General features: G+C 42.7%; 10 protein-coding genes across 10 annotated transcripts; 4 read left to right on the top strand and 6 right to left on the bottom strand.

Annotated features, from left to right (window-relative positions):
- The first annotated feature begins 361 nt into the window (after positions 1-361).
- On the top strand, positions 362-2,674 carry BYT42DRAFT_588321 (methylenetetrahydrofolate reductase-domain-containing protein). Its single transcript, XM_051570252.1, has 6 exons — positions 362-504; positions 572-775; positions 847-1,009; positions 1,086-1,552; positions 1,635-1,767; positions 1,836-2,674. The coding sequence occupies exons 1-6, from the start codon at positions 418-420 to the stop codon at positions 2,567-2,569; spliced, it is 1,788 nt and encodes a 595-aa protein (XP_051418556.1). The 5' UTR covers positions 362-417; the 3' UTR covers positions 2,570-2,674.
- On the bottom strand, positions 2,655-4,690 carry BYT42DRAFT_588315 (uncharacterized protein). Its single transcript, XM_051570251.1, has 6 exons — positions 4,445-4,690; positions 4,240-4,371; positions 3,522-4,178; positions 3,137-3,453; positions 2,968-3,074; positions 2,655-2,908 (listed from the first exon to the last, which is right to left on the bottom strand). Exons 1-6 carry the CDS (start codon positions 4,670-4,672, stop codon positions 2,868-2,870), a joined length of 1,482 nt encoding a protein of 493 aa, XP_051418555.1. The 5' UTR covers positions 4,673-4,690; the 3' UTR covers positions 2,655-2,867.
- A 263-nt stretch (positions 4,691-4,953) lies between these two features.
- BYT42DRAFT_595926 (ribosomal protein L23/L15e core domain-containing protein) lies at positions 4,954-5,721 on the bottom strand (the record flags this gene model as incomplete). The annotated part of the gene is made up of 2 exons (XM_051570892.1): positions 4,954-5,396; positions 5,706-5,721. 2 exons carry the CDS (start codon positions 5,719-5,721, stop codon positions 4,954-4,956), a joined length of 459 nt encoding a protein of 152 aa, XP_051418554.1.
- Positions 5,722-6,020: 299 nt separating this feature from the next.
- BYT42DRAFT_595925 (aminotransferase) lies at positions 6,021-8,112 on the bottom strand (the record flags this gene model as incomplete). The annotated part of the gene is made up of 12 exons (XM_051570891.1): positions 6,021-6,079; positions 6,126-6,234; positions 6,295-6,328; positions 6,386-6,638; positions 6,703-6,784; positions 6,847-6,899; positions 6,961-7,282; positions 7,351-7,437; positions 7,501-7,667; positions 7,738-7,764; positions 7,832-8,010; positions 8,075-8,112. The coding sequence occupies 12 exons, from the start codon at positions 8,110-8,112 to the stop codon at positions 6,021-6,023; spliced, it is 1,410 nt and encodes a 469-aa protein (XP_051418553.1).
- Positions 8,113-8,380: 268 nt separating this feature from the next.
- On the bottom strand, positions 8,381-9,677 carry BYT42DRAFT_588311 (ferritin-like superfamily). Its single transcript, XM_051570250.1, has 7 exons — positions 9,398-9,677; positions 9,281-9,315; positions 9,190-9,217; positions 9,078-9,133; positions 8,962-9,016; positions 8,733-8,888; positions 8,381-8,632 (listed from the first exon to the last, which is right to left on the bottom strand). Exons 1-7 carry the CDS (start codon positions 9,531-9,533, stop codon positions 8,547-8,549), a joined length of 552 nt encoding a protein of 183 aa, XP_051418552.1. The 5' UTR covers positions 9,534-9,677; the 3' UTR covers positions 8,381-8,546.
- Positions 9,678-11,708: 2,031 nt separating this feature from the next.
- On the top strand, positions 11,709-14,006 carry BYT42DRAFT_618387 (uncharacterized protein; the record flags this gene model as incomplete). The annotated part of the gene is made up of 14 exons (XM_051572279.1): positions 11,709-11,759; positions 11,841-11,901; positions 11,977-12,199; positions 12,273-12,458; positions 12,529-12,672; positions 12,738-12,874; positions 12,939-12,978; positions 13,051-13,120; positions 13,184-13,247; positions 13,316-13,430; positions 13,505-13,573; positions 13,641-13,743; positions 13,807-13,893; positions 13,953-14,006. The coding sequence occupies 14 exons, from the start codon at positions 11,709-11,711 to the stop codon at positions 14,004-14,006; spliced, it is 1,404 nt and encodes a 467-aa protein (XP_051418551.1).
- A 584-nt stretch (positions 14,007-14,590) lies between these two features.
- BYT42DRAFT_505494 (uncharacterized protein) lies at positions 14,591-15,025 on the bottom strand (the record flags this gene model as incomplete). The annotated part of the gene is made up of 2 exons (XM_051565032.1): positions 14,591-14,753; positions 14,898-15,025. 2 exons carry the CDS (start codon positions 15,023-15,025, stop codon positions 14,591-14,593), a joined length of 291 nt encoding a protein of 96 aa, XP_051418550.1.
- Positions 15,026-15,334: 309 nt separating this feature from the next.
- BYT42DRAFT_146747 (ATP-binding cassette sub-family e member 1) lies at positions 15,335-17,170 on the top strand. The gene is made up of 5 exons (XM_051562271.1): positions 15,335-15,666; positions 15,728-15,817; positions 15,882-16,003; positions 16,069-16,221; positions 16,292-17,170. Exons 1-5 carry the CDS (start codon positions 15,491-15,493, stop codon positions 17,017-17,019), a joined length of 1,269 nt encoding a protein of 422 aa, XP_051418549.1. The 5' UTR covers positions 15,335-15,490; the 3' UTR covers positions 17,020-17,170.
- Positions 17,171-19,316: 2,146 nt separating this feature from the next.
- Positions 19,317-20,490, bottom strand: BYT42DRAFT_588295 (HD domain-containing protein). Its single transcript, XM_051570249.1, has 6 exons — positions 20,417-20,490; positions 20,228-20,349; positions 20,127-20,172; positions 20,005-20,061; positions 19,778-19,940; positions 19,317-19,710 (listed from the first exon to the last, which is right to left on the bottom strand). The coding sequence occupies exons 1-6, from the start codon at positions 20,468-20,470 to the stop codon at positions 19,601-19,603; spliced, it is 552 nt and encodes a 183-aa protein (XP_051418548.1). The 5' UTR covers positions 20,471-20,490; the 3' UTR covers positions 19,317-19,600.
- Positions 20,491-22,252: 1,762 nt separating this feature from the next.
- Positions 22,253-22,813, top strand: BYT42DRAFT_472717 (cell morphogenesis protein N-terminal; the record flags this gene model as incomplete). Its single annotated transcript, XM_051563577.1, has 3 exons — positions 22,253-22,348; positions 22,416-22,500; positions 22,527-22,813. Coding segments are annotated over 3 exons (468 nt in total), but the record flags the coding sequence as incomplete, so codon positions are not given.
- Between the last annotated feature and the right edge of the window lie 541 nt (positions 22,814-23,354).

Raw genomic sequence — 23,354 nt, 5'->3', positions numbered from 1 at the left:
TTTGTATCGACGGTATACTTGATTGTGATTGGATCATTTAGTGATCTTGAAAAATTACGAATGGGGTTTCGACATCCCATTTTAAGACGTGCGGCATTTCGTTATCTTATCTGGTTCTCGTTATGCTTCTATAATGTAATCATGCAATGTCGAACGTAGAGAAAAAATGGAAACAAAAAGTTTTACGAATGCATTGAGCAATTTGACTTGAAAGGATGAAGCAGGATACCAATCGCCAACGGATCTGCGAACGTGTCCTATGGTGTACGGTGGATCGTGACTGTCATATACTGCAATCTCTCTAGATGCATCTCGTTTTTCAACGTTTCCCCGAAACGATCTAAGATCCGTAATTGCCTTATATATTAAATCAGTGATCTTCCCAGTTGAATATTCTGTTTCTTTCCTTTGTCCACAATGAAAATCATTGACAAGATCCTTAAAGCAGAACAAGAAGGTCGCTTCTACTGGTCTTTTGAGTATTTCCCTCCAAAGACTGCACAGGTATGGTGCCCTCTCTTGCTTCCATCGATACTTCTTCCCTGTTTTGATTGACCTTCCAAATTATTAGGGCGTGCAAAACCTCTATGACCGTATCGAACGTATGCAACGCTATGGTCCTGAATTCATTGACGTTACATGGGGCGCCGGAGGCACTACCTCTGAACTGACCACGGAAATTGTGGCTACCACTCAAGCTGTGTATGGCGTGGAAACAATGATGCATTTGACATGCACAAACATGCCTGCAGAACAAGTGGATATCGCTTTGGAGGTAAGTCAACAAATTCTGCGTTGTATCTTGGGACAACTGTAAGTTAATATCCATTTGAAATCACTGCACAGACTGCCAAAGCTTGTGGATGCCAGAATATCCTTGCTTTGCGTGGCGATCCTCCCCACGGACAGGAAACTTGGGAATCCTGTGATGGTGGTTTCAACAATGCCATCGACCTGGTTAAGTATATTCGCAAAAAGTATGGCGATTATTTCGGTATTGCTGTCGCTGGTACGTGTAGTCTCCGTTCTTTACGAACATTGGAGGGTTTATAATTCATTGTCATTTTTTTTTTATTCGTTTGCAGGTCATCCTGAGGGACACATTGATAACCCCGACAAGGAAGATGATCTTCGACATTTGAAGGCTAAAATTGATGCTGGTGCTGACTTTGTGGTCACTCAGTTGTTCTACGACTTTGACATGTTCCTTGAGTTTGTGGAGCGCTGCCGTACCATTGGCATCACCTGCCCCATCCTTCCTGGTGTATTCCCCATTCAAAACTACAACGGTCTCAAGCGTGTGATCTCCTTCAACAACAACTTTGTGCCCCAAAAGATTTGGGATGACCTTGAACCTATCAAGGATGATGATGCCGCTATCAAAGAGTACGGTATCAACCTCACCATCGACTTTATTCAAAAAATGAGAGCGGCCGGTATCAACGGTGTCCACTTTTACACGTTTAATTTGGAGAGATCGACTCGCCTTATCCTTGAACGCCTTGGTGATGTCGCTCCTCAACAAAACGTCCGCCCTTTGCCTTGGAAACCAGTACGTAACAGTAATTTTCAGTGGTTCATATGTCTTTTTGTTCACCGACATGGTTCGTTTTCCTTTTTTTCTTTGTATATAGTCTTTGCATGCCAAACGCGCCAAGGAAAATGTGCGTCCTATTTTCTGGAAGAACCGAACTATGAGTTATATCAAGCGTACTGAACAATGGGATGAATTCCCCAATGGTCGATGGGGTGACTCTCGCTCGCCTGGTAAGTAGTGAAACGGAAAAACATGAGCGAGTGTTTCTTACAAGCAAAAAAAAACTGAATTCATATAGCTTTTGGTGAATTGGACGGTTATGGTGTGTCTCTCAAGCATTCCAAGGCCGAGTGTCTGAAAATGTGGAACTATCCCGCGACGATTGCTGAGTTGAGTTCCATCTTTTCTGGCTACTGTCTTGGTCAAGTGGGTGCCCTTCCCTGGTGTTCGCAAGAATTGGATACCGAATCGCAGGGTATCCGCGACCGCTTAGCTGCTGTTAATTCTCTGGGTTACTTGACCATCAACTCGCAACCTGCTGTCAACGGTGTCAGAAGCTCGGATAAGGTTCATGGTTGGGGTCCCAAAAACGGTTTCGTGTTTCAAAAGGCCTACCTCGAATTCTTTGTGTCACCTGAAGCTCTGGACAAACTCACGCAAAAGATTAGCTCTGATGCAAATATCACCTACTATGCCGTGAACCAACAGGGTGATTTGAAGATGAACACCCAAAGCGAAGGTCCTAATGCGGTTACATGGGGTATTTTCCCGGGTAAAGAAGTGATCCAGCCTACGATTGTGGAAGCTGTCGCCTTCATGGCCTGGAAGGAAGAAGCTTTTGCCTTGTGGCATGAATGGTCCAGAATCTACGAACCAGAGAGCCCCACAAGCCGACTGTTGAAGCAAGTCGCGGACACCTGGTACCTGATCAATATTGTTCACAACGATTTCCAAGACGGCGACGCTTTATGGCGTGTTTTTGACCTCGATAATGCTACCATCAGCAATGTGGCAGGCTCCGTTGACCGTTAAGCAGGTCTTGCATCAACCGAAAGACACGTTTTTTTAAGGGATGATGCACCGATTTGATATCCCTCGTATTCAACATACCCATGAGTTTTTTTTTTTTTTTTTTTTATTGAGAAAACAATGACTCATGTATCGTATTCAACTACCCCCATTTCTTTCTTTATAATCATCTAGTCCTTTTTCTTTTTATTCTTTTTTTATCCTTTCATTTGTAAATTCTTCAACAGACATCACTGTTGCGCTATGTACATGATTTTCAACAAAAATATATTTTGGCGTGTCCTCATTTTTAAATCTAACATCAGCTTTGACCTGTCTGATCATACCGTTTTCGTTTCTTGGCTATAGAAAGATTTAGTAGTGGTATTTTTTTCTAAAGTTGGTACCGAATCCACACTTACGGTCACGTAAAACGCTGTAAGCAGCTGATATCAGCTGAAATCGTTCGGTGGCCTTTGCTTTTTCGCCGGCATCAGCGTACCGATCTGGATGATGCTTCATTGCTAACCTGTAACAGTCCAGTCAATATTTTGAAGAGGATGATGCATGCACTGTAAAATAATTTAATACCCTCGGAAAGCAGCTTGAATGTCCGCGGTAGTTGCCTGCCGATCGATCCCCAAGGCACGATAATATCCTTTGGGATCCTGGGTCCCAGCTGCACTTTGACTTGAGCGTGAGTATTCAGATTCAGCACGCCAAGTTCGATACCGCTTTTCGTCTTCAAAGGCATCATAGGCAGCTGTCCAATCTGTATCCCACATATGCGGATCGTGGGCCTGACGTGCGATTTCCCGTTGCCGCATCCAGTCCCTTACGCGCAGTGAGAGTAACGGATAATACATTGTGAATAGAGATGTTACCACCGTAGGCAAAACAATACCGAGCTATTGTTCCACGTTATCAGCGCATGTATGTTTTTTTTTTCTGACATCGAAACGTGAACCTGACTTACCCACAGAGAACCGCTCATACCGCCCCATCCCACGCCACCGGTGGCCGTCATGACGCCTGCCATACCAAGGGCTGAAACAGCAGCTACTCTTTCCCAATTGTAAACTTTCAGTCCACCCACGGTCAAATCATTGCCGTTAATAAACGTCCGCAGGTTTCGTCCAAGGTAATGAACAGTGTATATGTAAGCGGGGTAATAGACAGGCGATAGTTTGACATTTTCAAGTGTGACGTTTAGCTTCAGAAATCGCGTCTGATCTGCAGCATATGTCTTTTTTAAATATTCGTCGACGTATGTTTCTTCTTGCGATTTAATGTAAGATGTGGCCAGACGCAGCGCCGTTGTAGGAAAAATGGTAAAAGGATCCACTTTACGATTGATCGTTTGATAGGCTCGATCCAGCTCTCGATACGATGGGCGATCCAGTAACTCGTAGGAAAACTTGGTCGTATCTTCCAAAGCTTGGCCCGTACACATACCGTTGACAAATCCACGACGATACTTATGAGATGCATAGATTTGCAAACCAGGATGGCCCAGCGGAATATAATCGCGCGTAAACTGTTGCCCCGCTGGTACCCAAGCCCAATCTGTTTCCCATACAGTCTCTTTTCTCCTTGTTGATGGATTCATCCGTGTTCTCATGACGTTTCTCCCCTATACACATGCAGTTTAGAATAGGTAGGCAAAAGTAACCATCAGCACTGCGTTCACTTACTATTTGTGCCTGCACAACTTCTGTGTGAACAGTGGCCGAAGCTACCCAAAAAGGCAGAAATATCTCTTCTGGCGGTCCTGCGCTTGATACTCGTACAGAAAAGAAACCATGACCGTGGTATTGTTCAAACGTCTTTTTTTGTAACCGCGATTAACAAGATCCAAGCCAAATCACAATTCACGTCATTGCATTGGATCAACATTACCTTTTCTGCTGCTTTGACGTGGTGCCTGAAAGGAATGGCGCGCACCTTTTCCTCCTTTGGGCCACCTCCTCCTTTACTTCCAGCTGCGGCAGAAACTTGGAATCGTCGACATTGTCGCCATAACGACAATGAGCGCGACCGCACAAAATAAGTGTAACCGATCATGTTCAGGTTATAGATGATTGTGCCCCCGCGTAATCCAAAAATTTGGGAAAATTCGGAGTTCATTCGGTGCGGGCATCATTCTGATGAATTCCTATGGATTAAGATAACTCATTTGGGTTCGTGCAATGACAAACTGTTTTCTATATCAGAGACGCCAGATACTGCATGAATAATTCCACCAACTGTTTACTAACACCGATTAATACTATGCTCGAATATGCCGTTTATTTGTACCAATGTTAAACAATTTATGCATCAAGACACTACAAAAGGTAATGGGAAAGTAAGAGTAGACACTTTTTAGATGAAACCGATCTATACACAATGAGTTAGCGCCCATAAAATTAGATGGCCCACATTAGTTTATTAAAATTTACCTTGTTCGCAACATCGAGAGCATCGACGTCAGCGGTCAAACGGACGTAAGCCTTCTTGTAACCGTCGGGACGGATGAGGGTGTTGACCTTGGCAGCCTCCACATTATAAAGACGCTTGACAGCATCCTTGATTTGAGACTTGTTAGCCTTGACATCGACGACAAAAGTCAAGGTGTTCTGTTCCTCGATCTTCTTCATGGCGGTTTCGGTGTTCAAAGGCTGACGAATAATACGGTACTGGTCCATGCGAGGGACATGGGGAATGGACTTGCGGGTGTATTTGGGCTTGCGTGCCAACTTCAAGGTCTTGGGGCGGTGGAAGTGGGTGGAAGTGCGAATCTTACGGACGCTCTTGCCGTTAACACCCTTGAGGGCAGCCTTCTTGGCGGCGAGAGCCTTGGCATTTGATGCTACAAAGAAATAGCAATAATATCAGCACCCCAAATAATCGTCCAATGTCGGTAACATAGTGTATATCACGATCGCAAAAAAAAAGACGAATGCACAGCTTTGATGAACGGCGAATAAATGAACTGCTCTGCACGCAATGTAACCGAGGCGATCTTTTTTGTTGGTGATTCCTAGCATTATCCGTCGTATTTGTTGCAGATATCGAAAATATCAAGGAACGCATCCATCCATGAATCCATCCGTTTATCGTCAGGTATGCATCCATCCTTTTTCTACGATCCAATATACGTGTATCATTCGATATCTACCTGTGTTTGCCGGCATTGTCAACCACGTATATGAAGAGGAGGTTCAGCCAACGGATGGATTGCTGTAGGCCGTATCCGTTCCTCCGAACCGCGGGATCACGTGAACAAGAGATTCATGCATCAAGTCCAAAGATTTTGTCGGAAGTTCCCAAAAATGCCCATTTTAGGAAACCCCAAGTGTCCTAGGCGACGCTATACGACAACTCCCCCGAAAAAAAATCATAAATTCCCAATATGCAGCGTTTACGCATTTCTTAGAAGGTTTGTCAATACCGCGTGCGTAAATTTGAATATTTTATTGGGATCGTTTTTGCGTTATCTCATATCATACCGTATCACGATTTGGAGAACTTTTTGATGACTATGATGGCATGCTGATCAGACGAAGAGTGTGCATGGTAGATACGGTTTTGAGCTTACCTTTCTCCATATTATCCAAGCCTCGTTTCAATTCGTCCATAGGAGGACCGAAACTAAATCGAATAAAGTGGTGACATGGGGATTCAAACAACTCGCGACGCTGAGCCGGCTATGGAATCAAATCAATTTTTACCGTCCTAAATCATACTGCTGCAAAATGTAAGCTTACGTTGATATCAAAGAAGATACCAGGAACAACAATTCTAAAGTCATCATCCATTATTAGTCCACACCGCCGTTGAGATAATGTTATCACTTACACTTTTTCCTTTAAACATTCTTCAAAGAACTGTAGGCCAATATTTAATGGTTCCGGGAGATGGCTGAGATCAACCCATACATAAAAAGTTGCCACAGGTGGCACTTTAATGGGAAGGCCCATGTTTTCCAATCTTTTCAGAGTGTAATTGCGTTTGCTTCGGAAATGTGCCTGCAAATATTTCGCTTCATTTTTATAAACGCTTGGTTCCAAGAAAGGGATTGCCGCTACTTGCAAAGGATGATTGGTTCCACCTACGATAACAAAATAGCTCAGCGGGACCCCTCTTCTAACAATTTTTGGCACCAGTGCACTTACCATCCAAAAAGGATCCACAAGACTCCATAGAGGATATCACGGTTTTGGGCCCAACGATCCAGCAAACGCGCCATCCTGGAAGCTATGCGATACTGTGTAAACAAGATGATGCCATTGCGGAGAACATCCATATTTTTCACTCACTCTGTAATTCTTTGTCAAACCATCAAGAATAATGACAGGGTCCTCGTTCACGTCTATATCAAGATCAGGTGAGCCACATGATTTGGTCAGAAAATTTCGAAACCACATTTTTACCGTCAATGTATTCTGCAACGCTGATTGTGCGACCATTTTCCGAAGGATCATGGGAATAGATGTATGCAGAGTAAAACTCGTCCAGAATCAGGGTTGTATGCTTTTCTCTGGCAATATTTACCAACTCCTTTAGTTGTTCCTTTTCGGTTACTTGACCTGTTGGATTGCGTGGATTAGAGCTCAGTATGACTCCAAGACCTCTTCCCGCCACTTCTTTTCGTATTCTGTCTGGATCGATATGATAATCGCAATCCTCATCCAAGGTGGCCGAGATGGGAACAAATCGTTTAAACAAAGTAAGCATTTCTTCATAGGGCGGATACTATATAAACCAGGCATCTAGTCAACTTATATCCACTTGATGAAAAGAGTTTGCTGTTCTGTACTGACCTCGGGTAAAAAGTAACCGACATTAACATCGCCAATGGTTGAAGCCAATCTTGTCAACCCGGCACGGCCACCAGGAACAATACACACCTAAAAGCCAATATACGAGTCAGTAAAAAATTTAGTAGGTTTTTCTCATATCAATCGACGTACGTTTTCTTCGGTGTACTTCATAGATTTGTTTTTGCGATATACTTCGTTGTATAAATTGGCTACTGCTGATCGTAAACTTTTGACACCATCGGTTGGAGCATATTCACGGGCGTCGACCGGAATGTCGATTTTAGTTGGCTTTTCCATGCAGCCCTCAATAGACCCGACTGATAAATAATTTTTTTCACTTCATCTTGCCATTTTTCCATGTACTCACCCTGCATTAATATTACTTACCTTCTGGAGCTCCCTGACCAAAGTTTGCTAGAAATTCACATTGCATGAATAAACTGTATGACACGTCGAGAAAAAGAATTCCAACAAGACTCACCCCACTCTGGGTCGTCGGCAGTAAAGCCCAGCTGTTTGGCGCGGTCGGTTGCATAAATGACGCCTGTTACACCTGGATGTTCGATGCCGTAAATACGTTTGTGATACTTGGCTTGATCACCTTTGCTTGAATTGCCGGGATATTTGCGAAAGGTCTTGTAGGCTTGAGAATATTTTTCACTGCAAGTGAACAGATATCAATAAGTTATCGTTGTTGACATCCCTCATCGGCTCATTCTTTTACCTCTGAGCTTCTTGAATGTTCTCCGATGTTCCGCCCATGGTGAATTCTGAAAGTAACTATAGATTGAAGATTATCTTTTTTTTTTTTTTCCACGTCTCACAGTTCAGAAAAACGGAGCGAAACAGTGACGTTTGACACTGACTGGTTTCAGACGCTTTTGCCAAAACAAACTTGCAGCATGATCTAATTTTGTCGACAGAGGACGATACCTTAATAGGACAAAGCGGTTTTTTTTTGTGCTCAAAGGAATTTCCTCATTTGCTGCCACACGCGGGAGAACAGTTGAAGATGTTGCTCCATCCAAATTCTAAAGCAAGGAAACTTCCTCCAAATGAAGGGTTCATTGTCGGATGAAACAGGTGCGTAAAAAGCAAAAAAAAAAGAATAGTTGACGGAAAGGAAAATGTGAGATGGACCTCTTTTTATTTTTGTTCAAGTCAGTCGTAATCTTTCTTTTTGTTTCTTTTGAACTCTAATCGCGACCAGCACCAATGACTCTGCTGCCTGCGCCAGTGCCTTCACGATACAACTGCTGATCCCACAAGTAGACGCCAAGACCTGAGAGAAAGAGAGAAGGGAAAAGAAAAAAGAACCAAGTTTAGAATCATTCACTTTATCGCCATGCGAGCCTAGTTATTCGGAATGTATTCAAGCTTACCTTCTCCCACGCGGTTAAGTTGAGTAACCATATCAGCCAAAGTCTTAATGGCCTTGACTTGCTCTTCAAGGTATCTGCCTTCAATAAAGTCGCACATCTGAGGATCGCCATTGGTGTCGGCGATTTTATGCAGATTCAACAGTGATTTGTTGACATCTAAAGATAGTCGTTAGCTACATGATCATCACCTTTATTGTGGGCCTGGCTGGCGGACTGGCGGGCTGGTTACCTTTTTCGAGCTGAAGAGCTGATTCAACTGCATTCTTTGCTGACTTCCAATCAGTCTAGAAAGCAGGGTCAATGTTTTTCGCGTTTTGGGGGTTGTCAGCGTAGTTATAGACATACCTCTGGGGCTTGAAGCGCTCTCAACACGACCTTTCCGCCTCGCATATTCAAATAATCTAGCCATCGCTTGAGCCATGATGTACACCTTGGATATTGTTTACTCCAAAATTACCAATCAAATGTTGAGCATGTTCTCGTTCCTAACATTCACCAGTAAGAAATCGACAGATCAAACCAAGCATTTTTGAAAGCGCGTTGCTTACCTCATTTGCTGCTTCACGAAAGTACTTTTCCAAGCCTAAATAGAGTTACATGAGTTTACTACCCCAATTCATGTCCGTTGAACTGCCATTTTGTAAGATAAGTATCGATTTTTTTACCTGGTAAAACGACAGAGGTATGCTGTGCCCATGCTGCCATGGACAGGTACACTTGAGAAGCTTGAAGCTCCGTGTTGATTTGTTGATTGATCCCTTCTTCGGAAGAGGTGGAGAAGTTTTGCTTGGCGAGAGACATGATGATGCGATGAACAAGTGAAAGAAAGCAACGTGTCAGAATTTAAAGTGTGGAAAGCAGGTATTTATATTTGTGACATTTGATTGGCGTTTCAAAAAGAAGAATTAAAAAAAACTTGTGTGTGTGTGTGTTTGTCAATCTTTGAAATTGGATGGCAGAATCTATTTCGCCGTTTATGGCTGGTAAAAAATTTTGGGATCTGGTTGTTATTAAAATATGATGCCAAACGCCATGTTTCAAAGGTTACAAAGCAACCTCAATTGGTCATCGTCCAATGAGATGGCCTTGTTGTCACTCGTATCTATGAACCTGGGCAGGGGAATTCCCACCGTCCTTTCAATCTGACTGGCATATGTGTGTGATTTAGGTTACACGCGTCACAGTGGAAACCCGGATTCACCTCACCGGTGTGATACCCGAGCAGACCCAAAGCTGGCCTGAGAATCCAATATTTGTTGTTTCTTTGTTGATTTCTTTCATCCCTTACACCAACAGAGACCTTGTAAGCAAACTTTATACTTCAAACTTCACGAAAAACGGAGTTGCTGTGCCAGCTCCCAAATACAGATTGTAAATAATATTGCCTTTCAAAAGTTAACTTGCCCATTTCACACGACATGATTACCCAAAATCATCCATATTCCACGTACTTGAAAAATTGAAAGATGTGTTACAGTGTGGTCGCTTTCGAGACAGTAACGTTTCACGCACATGGTGCACCAAGTCAAACAAAGCACCTGAATAGTTGACGCAGGAATACGAGTCAAAAGAAAAGAGATGTTGCCTATCTCTGATATTTATTTGCTGGCGAGGATAAGTCGTCAAACCTCAAAATTCAAATTTTTTTAGTCGGCCAGATAAAGGCTCAAAAGAAGGGTCATTCTTTCTATTGATAGTGACAAAAAGGTGGCATTGCATTGGTCGAGAATTTCGATATCACTGCTTATTGATGGAGGTTCATGCACGATTTCTAATGTACAGATGAATAATGTAATGCTATTTCCTGCCGCATGTGCACTACAGCAATACCCACAACCACAAGATAACTGGCATGGTTGAGTATCGATTATCAGTACAGTATGTGCGTGACCAAAAAGTTCCGTAACGGAATAACATATATAAGCACCTTCATTACAGTCGCTTAGATGAGCCATGGAGCAGGTAGGAGTATCATACATATGACTTTGATGTTATCAGATATTTGGCCATTTATATACAGAAACCTCAACACACATGAAACGCTTTACTCTATATCGAAGGATTTTGACCCATGAAACCGTATTGCATAGATTAGCTATACATGATATAAACAAAAAAAAAAGCCACCATTTTTAAACCACAGGCATCGTAGCTAATCGGGCATTCTCAGCTTTTGCGTTCGTTGCTGTACTTTCTCCAACCGTCGACAGCGCGCTTTGCATGTAATGTTGCACGTAGGGCTTTACAAAAATCAACGGAGCTCTCAATCGATGATGAAGCAAATGGTTCATGGCATCGATATGATTAATTTTTGAAATAAGATTCTAATTGGCAGGCCAATGTTCTTTTCATACGAAAATAAAGGTAGTAGCGATCGCAGATATTTAATGATATACTGTACTGTAGACGACGGTACTTATGATTATCGAAATAATGGAATGATTTCTCCCGAATAAGTGAACCTTTATTACAGTCCTTTGTACAATGTAGGCCTATATTTGCAGTTGATAGGAAAACTATGTGTATCATGAATTTAAAATATAAGCTAGGGTTCAAAGAATAGTTATATTCTATGATTTATACCACCAATCAAGTTTATTGTAAGATTGCAGAAACGGCCACGCATCACAATAATATGGAAGCAGAATTTCCGTTTATACTGCACTCTTGCCTGCAAATCTAAAATAATGACAGCAGGTGTACACTTTTGTCATACCCATTCTTGCGTTTTTTGGCCAGAAATGGGCTTCAGCTACGCCACTGTGAAGTATCATGATGACCTCCCAGACCTTGCTTGGAACAAACCTCACGTGATCAGGAATGCTTGTTGACATCGGAATCCCCGCTACAGAAATAGACCGCAAATTTTTACAGTACGAATATACAGATGCGGTGAAAAAGTAGAGATTTGGGTTCCAATCACCGGTGTTTTCTCTTTGTGCCAAAATAATACTCAAGAAATCAACACTACTCAAAATGGACATGGACGTAGAAGCTATGCTGGAAGCTCCTTATCAGGAGAAACAGGTAATTAGTTAAAAGTTGTCATGTTAAAGTCGCAGGCTGGCTCATCAGCGATGAAATAGCACGGTCAGGAACCCTCCGCAGAAAGAGAATCTTCAAGTCATCGTCGAGAAAGAGATGACAGCCATCGAGACGAAAGAAGAAGGTCAGCAGCTCTATTAATAAGGAGCTTCTTTTTTCACCGACATTAGGCTAACGGTTTTCTTGGTGGTTTGATTAGACATTCCTCTCGTTCGCCTTCTCACCGCTCACGATCGAGATCGCATCGTTCTCACTCCAGATACAGCAGTAGACATCGTAGCCATTCTCGTGATTATCGTCGCCGCTCTCGTTCTCGATCCATTGATAGAGATAGCCGACATCGCCACCATTCACGAGATCGTAGAAGACGCAGTCGCAGCCCGGCTCGACGCCGCAGTCGAAGCTTTGATAAAAACCAGTATGTATACTTTTTGTTATGAAAGTTTAAGCAAAAAATCATTTTGTGATGACTGAACGGTTTTCTTTTTCTCTCAGGCGAAGACGTAGACGTCGTTCTCCCTCACCTCCTATTCCCGAAGAAGAAAGAGATAGACGAACTGTATTCGTAACACAATTGGCACAACGCTTAAAGCCTCAAGAATTTGAAGACTTTTTTGTTCAAGCTGGTCGAGTACGCGATGCACGTATTATCGCTGACCGTAATTCACGACGATCAAAAGGGTAATGTATTGGTCAGCTTGGTTGATGGGAGCTCGACGGAAATATTGACTGTGGTTTTTTTTAATGATAGAGTGGGGTATGTCGAGTTTTATGATGAAGCCTCGGTTCAGAACGCTTTGGCAATGTCTGGGCAAAAACTTTTAGGTATTCCAGTCCTTGTGCAATTATCTGAAGCTGAAAAGAATCGCCTGGCCATGCAGGCAGAGAGGAACTTGTAAGTCAATCCTGGATCATGTTGCACCACGATATGAGGCTGACCCTATTTAACGAAAATTCTAGGAAATTGGCGCAACAAGAGCAAGAGCTTTTATACCAGCGTTTGTACGTTGGATCGATCCATTTCAGTCTTACTGAAGATGATATTCGTCAGATTTTTGAACCTTTCGGACCGCTGGAATTCGTTAATTTGCATATGGGTAATTATCATGCCAAAAAGAAAAGCTTTGAACTTGCTTTCTAAAATACAATGACTGGCTGTAGACCCTGAAACCGGACGATCGAAAGGTTTTGCTTTTGTTCAGTAAGTTACTTGATACTGTTGATAACACAAATGCAGATGAAAACAGATGCTAATGGTTACGCTTTTTCTTAGATTCAAAAATTCTAACGATGCAAAGCAGGCACTCGAGAAGATGAATGGTTTCGAACTCGCCGGAAGAAACGTTTGTATCCAAATGATACCACATTCCACTTCTTTTGCTGAAACTAACCACGACAAAAAAAAGTTGAAAGTAGGACTGGTAACCGAGAAACAAACTGCAATGATGAGCTACAATCTAGATGACGATGGTAAAACTATTTAAGGCGATCTTTTTCTTTATCGCGGTCGATGAAATTAATGAGTATGATGTAAATAGAAACGGCCGGGGTTGCGTTGAACTCCTTATCACGTACCGAATTGATGAAGAAATTGGCGGCTCGCCAGACGGATCTGATGATGGAAACTGCCGTTGAACCTGCGGTGGTGCCAAAGTAAGTTTTTTTTTTTTTTTTTTTTTTTTCAAAAAACCGATTCTTCTTCTTGGTTCGTTACTAAATTCGCGTAGAGCAAAACCGAATATTCCACAGAGCGCCACACGCACCATTATGCTAAACAACATGTTTAATCCTGCAGAGTAAGTCAACCTTGGCTAACCGCGAAACGATATCATATAATCAACCTGGACTTTTTTGCATTATTAGGGAGACGGAGCCAGATTGGGAACGTGATTTGGAAACCGACGTCAAAGATGAATGTATGCAATACGGCGAAGTAATCCACATTCATGTCAACACAGAATCCTTGGTAAGCCTGCTAACATGTGAACGTGTGTAAAATACTTGTGGAAAATCTGACCGATACTTTTAGGGCGAGGTGTATATCAAATTCGATTCCACCGATGCAGCAATGAAGGCAACGCATGCATTGAATGGTCGATGGTTTGGTGGTCGACAGGTAAGTGCAGTTGCATACAAACGCCAGAAAAAAATCAGTGTTGCTCAATTGTATGTCAGATCACGGCCGGTTACGTGCCAGAGGCCATCTATAATGCGCGATTCTCGTTGTAGGAAGACCCAATCGGAATTCATTTTCTAACTCTTAGATCGTGTTTTGGCACTGCAGAAAAAAGAAAAATAATAAATCCGCAAAGGAACATTTGCTCGTATGCCTTGGTATGATATGCCGCCTCTTCTCAGGTAGTCCTGGAGTTGGAATTCCTCACCATAACGCTGTTTTAAAAAGCATTTCCGAAATAGAATGATCATGCACCCTTTGCACGCCTCTCGGTTCCACTGTAAGATACTACTTTGTTGATCGATTGCATTTTCGCAATGAATTTCTATCGTAAGATTCGTGACACACAATTGGGATCTCGGATAAAAAAAGAAATACGTTTATATAGATCATCCTACGATTTTTGTTTTTCCACATAAGCAGTCCATGTGAGTGAGTAGCTGCCAATTACGAGCTTTTGAATAAAATAATAGATACAGCCTTGTCTCACTATTTTCTCGGGGCGAAATTGTGTGTGATCCGACATTTGGTTCCCTGTCTACAAAAAAAACCAAGTCACATTGTGACATCAATCGAATCAAGGAAAAAAAAAAATTTCGCATGCAAAAAAGACGTCTGACCTCCTCGCGTTTCTCCATTACTTCATTGCTCTTCGTGAGATCCTACCCCCCCTTCTCCATTTAGCCATTTGCTTCTTTTTATAGACCATGAGTGACGCGCTTACTCGTATTGCCATTGTGAATGCCGACAAGTGCAAACCCAAGAAATGTAGACAAGAATGGTAAGTTTTTTTTTTGATTCTCCGTGACAGTTGAAGCTGATGTACGTTGATTTTCTCTAGTAAACGTTCTTGTCCGGTCAACAGAATCGGTAGGCTTCCTCTCTCGATTTATTTGATAGCGCGATAGGATGGGGTTATGGTGAACAACAGGCTTTTTGCTGACATATATGAACTTGTGATTCTAGGTAAATTCTGTATCGAAGTAGAGCCCACGGCCAAGATTGCCTTCATCTCCGAAGAGCTTTGTATCGGTTGTGGTATCTGTGCCAAGAAGTGTCCTTTTGGCGCCATTCATATTATCAATTTGCCTACCAACTTGGAATCCGAAGTCACCCATCGTTATTCTGCCAATTCCTTCAAACTTCATCGTCTTCCCGTTCCCCGTCCTGGCCAAGTGCTTGGTTTGGTCGGCACCAACGGTATTGGTAAATCGACAGCCTTGAAGATCTTGTCCGGCAAGATGAAGCCCAACTTGGGTCGTTTCGAAAACCCTCCTGATTGGCAGGACATTCTCAAGTACTTCCGCGGTTCCGAATTGCAGAATTACTTTACAAAGATTTTGGAAGACAACTTGAAGGTACTATCTATCAAGAGATCCCATCAGTGTTTCCTTGGAATCAAGATGATTTAATTATATTTCCCTTTAGGCCATCATCAAGCCGCAGTATGTGGATCATATCCCCAAGGTCGTTAACGGCAAGGTGGGCGCACTTCTCGAAGATAAGCTCGAACGCAACAACATGAGTGAAATCATCGATGCTTTGGGTACGAAGAAACGCATGTGAAGATATTAGAGCAATGGCTGACGGACGGTGTTGGATTTTTTTTTCTGTAGACCTCCAGGACGTGTTGCAACGTGAAGTTGGACAACTTTCTGGTGGTGAATTGCAGCGTTTCGCCATTGGTGTTGTTTGTGTCCAAAAGGCTAATGTGTAAGTTTAACGAATGATGAATTCATGTGACATTATTGCTTACAGTTACGAAATATCACAGGTATATGTTTGACGAGCCTTCCTCGTACTTGGATGTCAAGCAGCGTTTGAACGCTGCTCGTGTGATTCGTTCCTTGATCTCTCCCGAGACGTAAGTGATTCTGAGTTTTATTCGGTTTGTTATCGCTCGTTATCTCATCAAAAAGCTTTTGTAGTTACATCATTGTCGTCGAGCACGATTTGTCCGTGTTGGATTATCTTTCTGATTATGTGTGTATTTTGTACGGTATGCCTTCAGCTTATGGTGTGGTGACGCTTCCTGCTTCCGTACGTGATGGTAAGTACTCGTAATAAAGTGACCTTCAATCGTTTGGCAAAGATGGCTCAACCATGAGTGTGTAGGTATCAATATCTTCTTGGACGGTAACATTCGTACCGAGAACTTGCGTTTCCGTGAAGAATCTTTGACCTTCAAGATCGCTGAACAAACCACGGAAGATGCTGGTGGCGATATTACTCGCAACTATTCGTATCCTGATATGACCAAGACATTGGGTAAGAATCTAAAATGATTTGTTTATAAAGTCTCTGGAAATAGATTTTGCTGATAATTTTTTGCATTTAGGTGACTTCAAACTTGATGTCAAGGCTGGTGAATTCACGGATTCCGAAATTGTTGTCATGTTGGGTCAGAACGGTACTGGCAAGACCACCTTTATTCGTTTGTTGGCCGGTCTCTTGAAGCCTGACGGTGAAAAGTCCGTTCCCGAATTGAACGTCTCTTACAAGCCTCAGAAGATCTCGCCCAAGTTCCCTGGCACCGTTCGCATGCTTTTCATCAAGAAGATCAAGGCCGCGTTCTTGAATCCTCAATTCAACACTGACGTTATCAAGCCTCTCCAGATTGAGAACATCATTGATCAGCAAGTCACTCATTTGTCTGGTGGTGAATTGCAACGTGTGGCTATTGTGCTGGCTTTGGGTCAACCTGCCGACATCTACCTTATCGATGAACCTTCTGCTTACTTGGATTCCGAGCAGCGTATCATTGCCGCCAAGGTTATCAAGCGCTTCATTGTTCATTTCAAGCGTACTGCATTCATTGTCGAGCACGATTTCATCATGGCCACTTACCTTGCGGACCGTGTCGTCGTCTATGAGGGTACTCCCTCCGTTCACGCTACCGCCAACTCTCCTCAGTCACTCCTCTCTGGCATGAACAAATTCTTGGCATCCCTTGAGATTACTTTCCGTCGCGATCCTACCAACTTCAGACCGAGAATCAACAAGATGGATTCCCAGTTGGATCAAGAACAAAAATTGAGTGGCAACTATTTCTTCATGGATAACTAAACACGGTTTTCATGTATCATTAGAGCATTGTCATTCTTCCCCTTCTCTTTTCTTTCTTTCTTTTTCTTAGCTCTTTATCTTGCTTTTTTTTCTCTTCTGATTTAGAATTCATTATATGTGTAGGTTTCTTCAGTTTCTTTTTTTTTCTTTTCCCAAAGATTACACCAGTGATTCACAGTTTTGTCACTAGTTTGGGAACGCATGTCCAGAAAACCAACAATGTTGCATAATTTAGAAAAAGTAATGGCTATCTTTTTCCTTTTTTTTTTTTTTTTGGAATGTGGTCAGCTAACCTCAGATGTGTCTTTCAAATGCGGTCTTACCCAGATCGGTCCCAGAAAAAGTCATAGGATTTCCTTTGCGTTATGACTTTCCGCGACATCAAGAGCTTACGGTTGTGAGATATCCTTAGACCAAGGCACTTGTAGCGTACCCATAATGGCTGACCCTGACCAAAAATATTCAAAGGCTTCTTGGAAAAGAAGCATTGTCACTAATTTGAAGGAGTGCTCACATATCGGTATTTGTTTCCATATTTGAATCATGCGGATGGTTGTGAGCTCTAAATCGTATGGGGCCAAACTCCATGAAAAACGGATTCGCGAAATTCGCCAAAGTGGGTTATTGACTACTTGAACGTATAATAGGGAGCTGTTGCCTTGACCAGGCAGAATAACCGAGCATCATTATGTGGGTAACTACAAAACAAAAACGCTAACTACCGAAAGCGAATATAAAAGTTGGGGTAGAGAGTCAATTGTGCTTATAATGACTTTGAGTCCACTCGCGTCCTCCTCAAGTCCGCTTGCGCCCATCTCAAGTCCGCTTGCGTCCACCCCAAGTTCACTTGTGTCCACCTTTTACCCTATAAAGTAGTATCTCATATAACTAGTTAAAATATCGATATTCTGCTAGATACCCTGTTGCATTTCGCCAGATAGAGGGGATGGGTGGCGAGTTGCGCGCCTAATGCTTAATTTCCTGAATCACGCTGTCAATTAATATTGGTACTTTTATTGCTGCATGAGCGATCTATATCGCCGATGCGTTCCTAGTGGAAATCTACAAGACAAAAAGAATGATCATAATCCTTAAAAATATAGAAAGCGAGTACTTAATAAAATTTCCAGATAAGAGTAGCGCATTTAATCAATGCTAATAGAGTCACCATCTTTCCGATCTCCTTGGTTGAACGCGATGCTGTAGTTTTCATTGGTCAGAATAGAAAGAGGAAGCTTATCCGGTTAACTTAGCGTGCTCAGGCACCCTATACAAAGCTCTAGCAATTTCCCTATGTGATATACGTGTTTGTGCAATGGATGGATGGACAGAAAGACGTTTAGTGAGAGACGGATCGTGGACAGCTTTTCGACGGCGCAGCACTAGTTGGAAGTTTGGCTTGAGAGGTAAAGGCAGACACACAACGAAACCTGTTAAAATGAACGATGGAAGGAAGCCAACGTAATACAACTACATAGACAAAGGGAGAAAGCGATTGCTGAAGGTGGCGAAAGAAAGTAACTGTCAAGATAGGTGGCACATATGCAGGTCCCTACGGATAAGGTTGGGTGTAACCTGTTTGCTATTAACAGCAATAGGTCGTTCACTTCTCTTTTTTCACATACATTTAGGGAAATTCGGTGTTACCGGAAGAAGGGGCAAAAAGACAATTCAGTGCAAATAACGTTCATGCCACTCAGCGGACGAACTGTTGCCAAGGTAGATACCGCATCAGTCGGCTGGTTTTGTATAGGATGTGCCATATTAATTTTCAAAGAAGTCGAATACTGATGCATCCCATTACTTCTCTTCACACAACCGCCAAATATCGTTTTGTTGCATCGACATAATTTTTGGTTCGTCGGACAACCCGCAGGAAAAAACAAGCATTGAACTTTTGAGTCACGCTTCCTCGACATCAGCTTAAGTAAATCTCTCAAGCGAGAGGAATATTGTGGGCATTTTTCATAGCTATGTTAGCTAGATTGCGAGCTCCCGGATATTGTTGGCACAAATAATAGACGAAGCAAAGAGGCTCAACTGGACGTTTGTAGCTGAGCAAATTTCAGTTGAACGCATGGAGGACAAATAATAAAGGGCGCGTCAGTTTGTAATAATAATCGTCGGGAAATACATTTTCTTCGAATCTTTTGGCAATGTCAAAAGAAAAGGGCAAAAAAAAGACGAGATATTCCAAGTAATTCATGAGGCAGCCGTAAGAACCCAAACGAGTAACATTCAAATCAATGAGTGAGAACCAGTGACTAATTATTGTCCCAAACCAAATCATTTAATTCTCCGAAGAACATATTTAGCAACCCAAAGATTTTCACCCTGTTCTTTATATTCTACGCAACATCCAAGTGGCAAAATACGCCTATCAACCCTTAGCATAATTTCATATCCGGTTGAGCCTGCAGTAACACGGACTATCTATACAAAATCCAAAAACATTCAGACCTGTCCGCTTACAAGTTAAAGACCACACGCTCCCGTACTGGTTTCAAATTTCGAGTGTTTCCCATTTTGTAAATGCGAAGATGAAAAACTGATGTATTAGAAAAAATATAGACATGCCGTTTTACAGCTGTTCTCTTTCAGCGTAAAGAGCTTCAGCCCAAGCCTTCACCGCAGGGTGTCTGAATTTGCCTTTGGTGGAATCGAAAAAGCCTTGCAATTTTTTATGATCGGCTGCGGATTGCAAAAGCATTTGTTTAGTCTACTTGTGACTATCGGAGGTCCAAAACCTATAACTTACATTTCTCGTATTCCAAAGCTTGAACGATCATTTCGAATTTATCCAAATCTTTGACCAGTAAAGCTTCCGCAGTTTGGGCATCTTCGTATTCCTGCCATAGATCCGCGATTTCACGTGCCATGGCAGTATCGCCCAACATGGATTGGAAAGATACCATGGCATTCTAAGGTATATGCACTGATCTCAACATCAAGGTAAACTTCAAACCACTACCAAAATAGATCTACCTTTTCCAAGTTAAACTTGTCCTCCTTTGATACTCCCGCATGAGGTGTGATATCACCCTATGTCCCAAGGATATATAAGAACCAGAGCGGAGACTGAATTCGCGTCTCATGGGACCACTTACCACAACAGCTTCTGCTAGATCGTGCACGATAGCCATCTTGATGCATCTATGACGAAGGTATAAGACGAAAGAATTTTTCAACCCCGAATTAGATCCTTTACTTTTCACGATTGAGCGAAGGATCGTCGATTAGCATGGCCATGATACCCATGCGATGCATGTGGTCCGCGATCGATTCAGCATTCTGAATCCCGTTATCGAGCCATCCTGTGCGTTTGGTTCTCTGCCCGCAATAAATGTTACAACGATTGTGGCTCTTTAAAGAAACTCATTTTAACCGACATTTTTACCTTTAAATTTTCAATGGTGTGCAGGAATCGAATGACATTGGCAGGATTGGACATAGTGGTGGAGAACGGGTTGCTCGCTCGCTGTTGTGTTGTGTGACACGCATTTGCAGGCAATTTTTCTGAACTCCAAATGGGAGAAGTCAGTTGAATTTCATTCTCCGCATGGAAATGCTTTGCTGCCTTTTCGACCTTGCAAAGTCTCGCCAAAAGTTGTATCCTTTTATATCCTTTTGCTTGTCGTCCTTGCGTGCATCAACCCTTCCATATACCAAAGATATAATATATGCACTTTTACAGTGGCAGTGCTGACTCTAGAAGTCAAGATACAGTGCATTTACGCTCATCTTCTCAGACATCGGCTTCTTCGCAAGGCTACACCCACACCAATAGCACCACCGCCGGTCGATCGTTCGTACCACCACCACCACCACCACCATCCCTTCCCAATTTAATAACGGACTCTGAGCGAAAACGTCTCGGACAACCCCGAATCGATCGTCGAAATCCGTTCCTGGATAAACATGAACTGGCATCCGCTACTGGGTCCACCAACGGTCGTCAAGGATCCGCTGACACAACCGATACAGCCGTCAGCGCATCACCACTACTGATCGCTAGTTGCGATTATGCACTGACTTCCGTATTTGAGCAATTCGAACACATGGCGAACAAAAAGATGCTACAAATCCTGAACATGAGCATAGTATGTTACTTTTTTTTGTTCCTTGACGGAATTTTTCTAGTTCTCACCAATTCTCGGAAAGGATGCCGATGTAGAGCTCGAAAGGTTCCTAGGTGTAGGAACAGATATTGCATTTGACAAGCTACTCCAATCGCTCGCGTGCCTTGCCACTTGCCAACAAAAGCAAGTCATCGATTCAGTCATGCGATGGCGGAAATCAAAGATTGAACCATTGGATTCAGCACTCATAAAACGAGTCAGGTAAATTAATAAACTTCAATGGTAAAAAGCACAAGACTAATTACGACAACAGTGAATCTACACCATTATCTCGGACAAGAGAAGTGCAATCGATTTTGAAAGAGCGGCAATCGGTAAGTATTGGAGATAAAAAAAAAAAAAAAAGAAAATGTCTCGGTAGTAAGCATGAAAAAAACTAATTATGCAATTTCATCATAGCTTGCGTCTGTATATATTCTTTGCCGCGCCTTGATCGAAATTGTCAAACGGTTCAAAACAAATGCCTTGTCGGATGATTTGGGCGAGAATTTGGAAGAGATCGTATTTAATCAGTTAAAAAAGGCGGATCCGTAAGTGTTGGTGTTGGCTACAAGGCGAATTGACCATGGGTGGACTCACTGATTTTCTTTGTATTAGAGAGGCTATCCGACGATCCAAGAATAGAACAGCCAGTATGGATTTATTTGCGGAATTGATAGGCGAATTATCGAATATTCGGTTTGCGTCCGTGAGCGATCGATTCATTGCGGAATTGGAAAAATACAACAACCAGACCATCATGAAAGAACGTCAGAGTCATATGGAAATGCTGATTCGAGGCATGCGATATCTCAAAATTAAGGTAGGCGGATTTCGGCATGCAGCAGAGATGGGTGGAACGTTTAGTTTTTTTTTCTTTATTGACGCGTATGATTAGATTTATCCTTTAGATGCACTGGAAGAAACGGCGGATTTCCTATCGAGTTGCGCCAGTTTTTTCAAAAATGCCCATGGAGCCAAAGTCAAATATGCGTATGCTACCCTTTTTGTACAATTGATGCTACCAATTGCAGGGGTATGTGTGACCAATCCAACCCAAGGATAGAGACGGTTCAGGCTCATAATGGGGGTGTTGACGGCCTTTTTGCTAGGTCGCGGTTGCTGAAGTTAATTTTCCTGCCTGGGCCAAAGCCGTCGATTTGGTGTATCCGCGTGCCCTGAAAATGATCTTGAAGCCACGCCACACACTGGTAAAGTCTCTAAGTGTGAAATCACCGTTCCGCAGAACACGTGCATTGAATTCTTGCTGGTTATTAGGCCGGCTATCCTCTCGTCACGACGTTGATTTGCGTGAGCCGCAAAGATTTCTTTCTAAATAATTGGTTAAGCATCGTCGACAGCTGTTATCAGAAATTTAGCAAGGTAAAGACCTTTTTTTTTTTTTTTTGCTGTCCTATGGGTGTACTTTCTATTCACACTTTTTACGTTACCGAAATTTCGCCAACCAGGATAAATATACCCGCCAGCTGGCGTTAGGATGTTTATCACGGCTGACATGGACGTATCTGTTTCGTTGTACGGAGAGCACGTCGGCAACATTCAAACGTCTGGATAATATTATCAAAACGATCTTTCCGCCATTCCGTCGAGCAATATACCCAAGCGAAACGCCTTTGGAACATTTTATCCTAATCAGCTATTTTGCGCTCATGCGAGACGTAGATGTGGCCATGAAGAAAATTATCTACTATTTACTCAACACCGACACTCCCGCCAGTACGGTACAATGGGAAATGATTAATCCGGAACGTATGATTATCGCTTTACGTGCTTTTCGTTTAATGCTAGCCGATCTGGAAAAGGGAATACAGCAGCCGCCATTTCCAAGCGATCCCGACATGGCGTACTCGGGTATCTCCATCTCTTGCAGTGCCGATACTTTCTCTGCGCCGATCCGTGCGGTGAAAGCCGAAATGATGGAACAAATCGAGGAAATCATCAGTAAAACCCTGCTCAGTCTTGACCAGTCTTTTGGTCGTTTACTGGTGTTGGACGAGAAAAACGTGATCCAAAGAACCACGGGAAATCTAGCAATGAATGTGGGCACGGGCGCCACAACCAACTACACCGTCCCTATCTTTGCAAACACTGTGGGCATCTCAGGAACGTCCGACAGTGGACCCCAAGTCCACCACCAATACTCTACGTTTGCGGTGTCGTATTCCAAGGATAAACAAGCTTACTTTGATTTGTTGA

Source organism: Radiomyces spectabilis, assembly GCF_025331425.1.
Source record: "Radiomyces spectabilis strain NRRL 2753 chromosome Unknown BYT42scaffold_17, whole genome shotgun sequence".
In the NCBI taxonomy this organism is placed as follows: Eukaryota; Fungi; Mucoromycota; class Mucoromycetes; order Mucorales; family Radiomycetaceae; genus Radiomyces; species Radiomyces spectabilis.
The sequence above is the reverse complement of the archived record's forward strand: the minus strand, read 5'-3'. Positions and strand labels throughout refer to the sequence as shown.

Coding starts and splice junctions, on each gene's coding strand:
- BYT42DRAFT_588321 (XM_051570252.1), top strand. CDS start 418: ATGAAAATCATTGACAAGATCCTTAAAGCAGAACAAGAAGGTCGCTTC. Junction 1,553..1,634: donor GCCCTTTGCCTTGGAAACCA/GTACGTAACAGT, acceptor CTTTGTATATAG/TCTTTGCATGCCAAACGCGC. Junction 1,768..1,835: donor GGGTGACTCTCGCTCGCCTG/GTAAGTAGTGAA, acceptor GAATTCATATAG/CTTTTGGTGAATTGGACGGT.
- BYT42DRAFT_588315 (XM_051570251.1), bottom strand. CDS start 4,672: ATGAACTCCGAATTTTCCCAAATTTTTGGATTACGCGGGGGCACAATC. Junction 3,075..3,136: donor ATTCAAGCTGCTTTCCGAGG/GTATTAAATTAT, acceptor GGACTGTTACAG/GTTAGCAATGAAGCATCATC. Junction 2,909..2,967: donor TTACAGCGTTTTACGTGACC/GTAAGTGTGGAT, acceptor ATCTTTCTATAG/CCAAGAAACGAAAACGGTAT.
- BYT42DRAFT_588311 (XM_051570250.1), bottom strand. CDS start 9,533: ATGTCTCTCGCCAAGCAAAACTTCTCCACCTCTTCCGAAGAAGGGATC. Junction 9,316..9,397: donor TACCTCTGTCGTTTTACCAG/GTAAAAAAATCG, acceptor AACTCTATTTAG/GCTTGGAAAAGTACTTTCGT. Junction 8,633..8,732: donor ACTTAACCGCGTGGGAGAAG/GTAAGCTTGAAT, acceptor TCTTTCTCTCAG/GTCTTGGCGTCTACTTGTGG.
- BYT42DRAFT_146747 (XM_051562271.1), top strand. CDS start 15,491: ATGCTTTGGGTACGAAGAAACGCATGTGAAGATATTAGAGCAATGGCT. Junction 15,667..15,727: donor TGTGTCCAAAAGGCTAATGT/GTAAGTTTAACG, acceptor GAAATATCACAG/GTATATGTTTGACGAGCCTT. Junction 15,818..15,881: donor TCCTTGATCTCTCCCGAGAC/GTAAGTGATTCT, acceptor AAGCTTTTGTAG/TTACATCATTGTCGTCGAGC.
- BYT42DRAFT_588295 (XM_051570249.1), bottom strand. CDS start 20,470: ATGTCCAATCCTGCCAATGTCATTCGATTCCTGCACACCATTGAAAAT. Junction 20,350..20,416: donor ACACCATTGAAAATTTAAAG/GTAAAAATGTCG, acceptor TATTGCGGGCAG/AGAACCAAACGCACAGGATG. Junction 19,711..19,777: donor AGCTTTGGAATACGAGAAAT/GTAAGTTATAGG, acceptor TGCAATCCGCAG/CCGATCATAAAAAATTGCAA.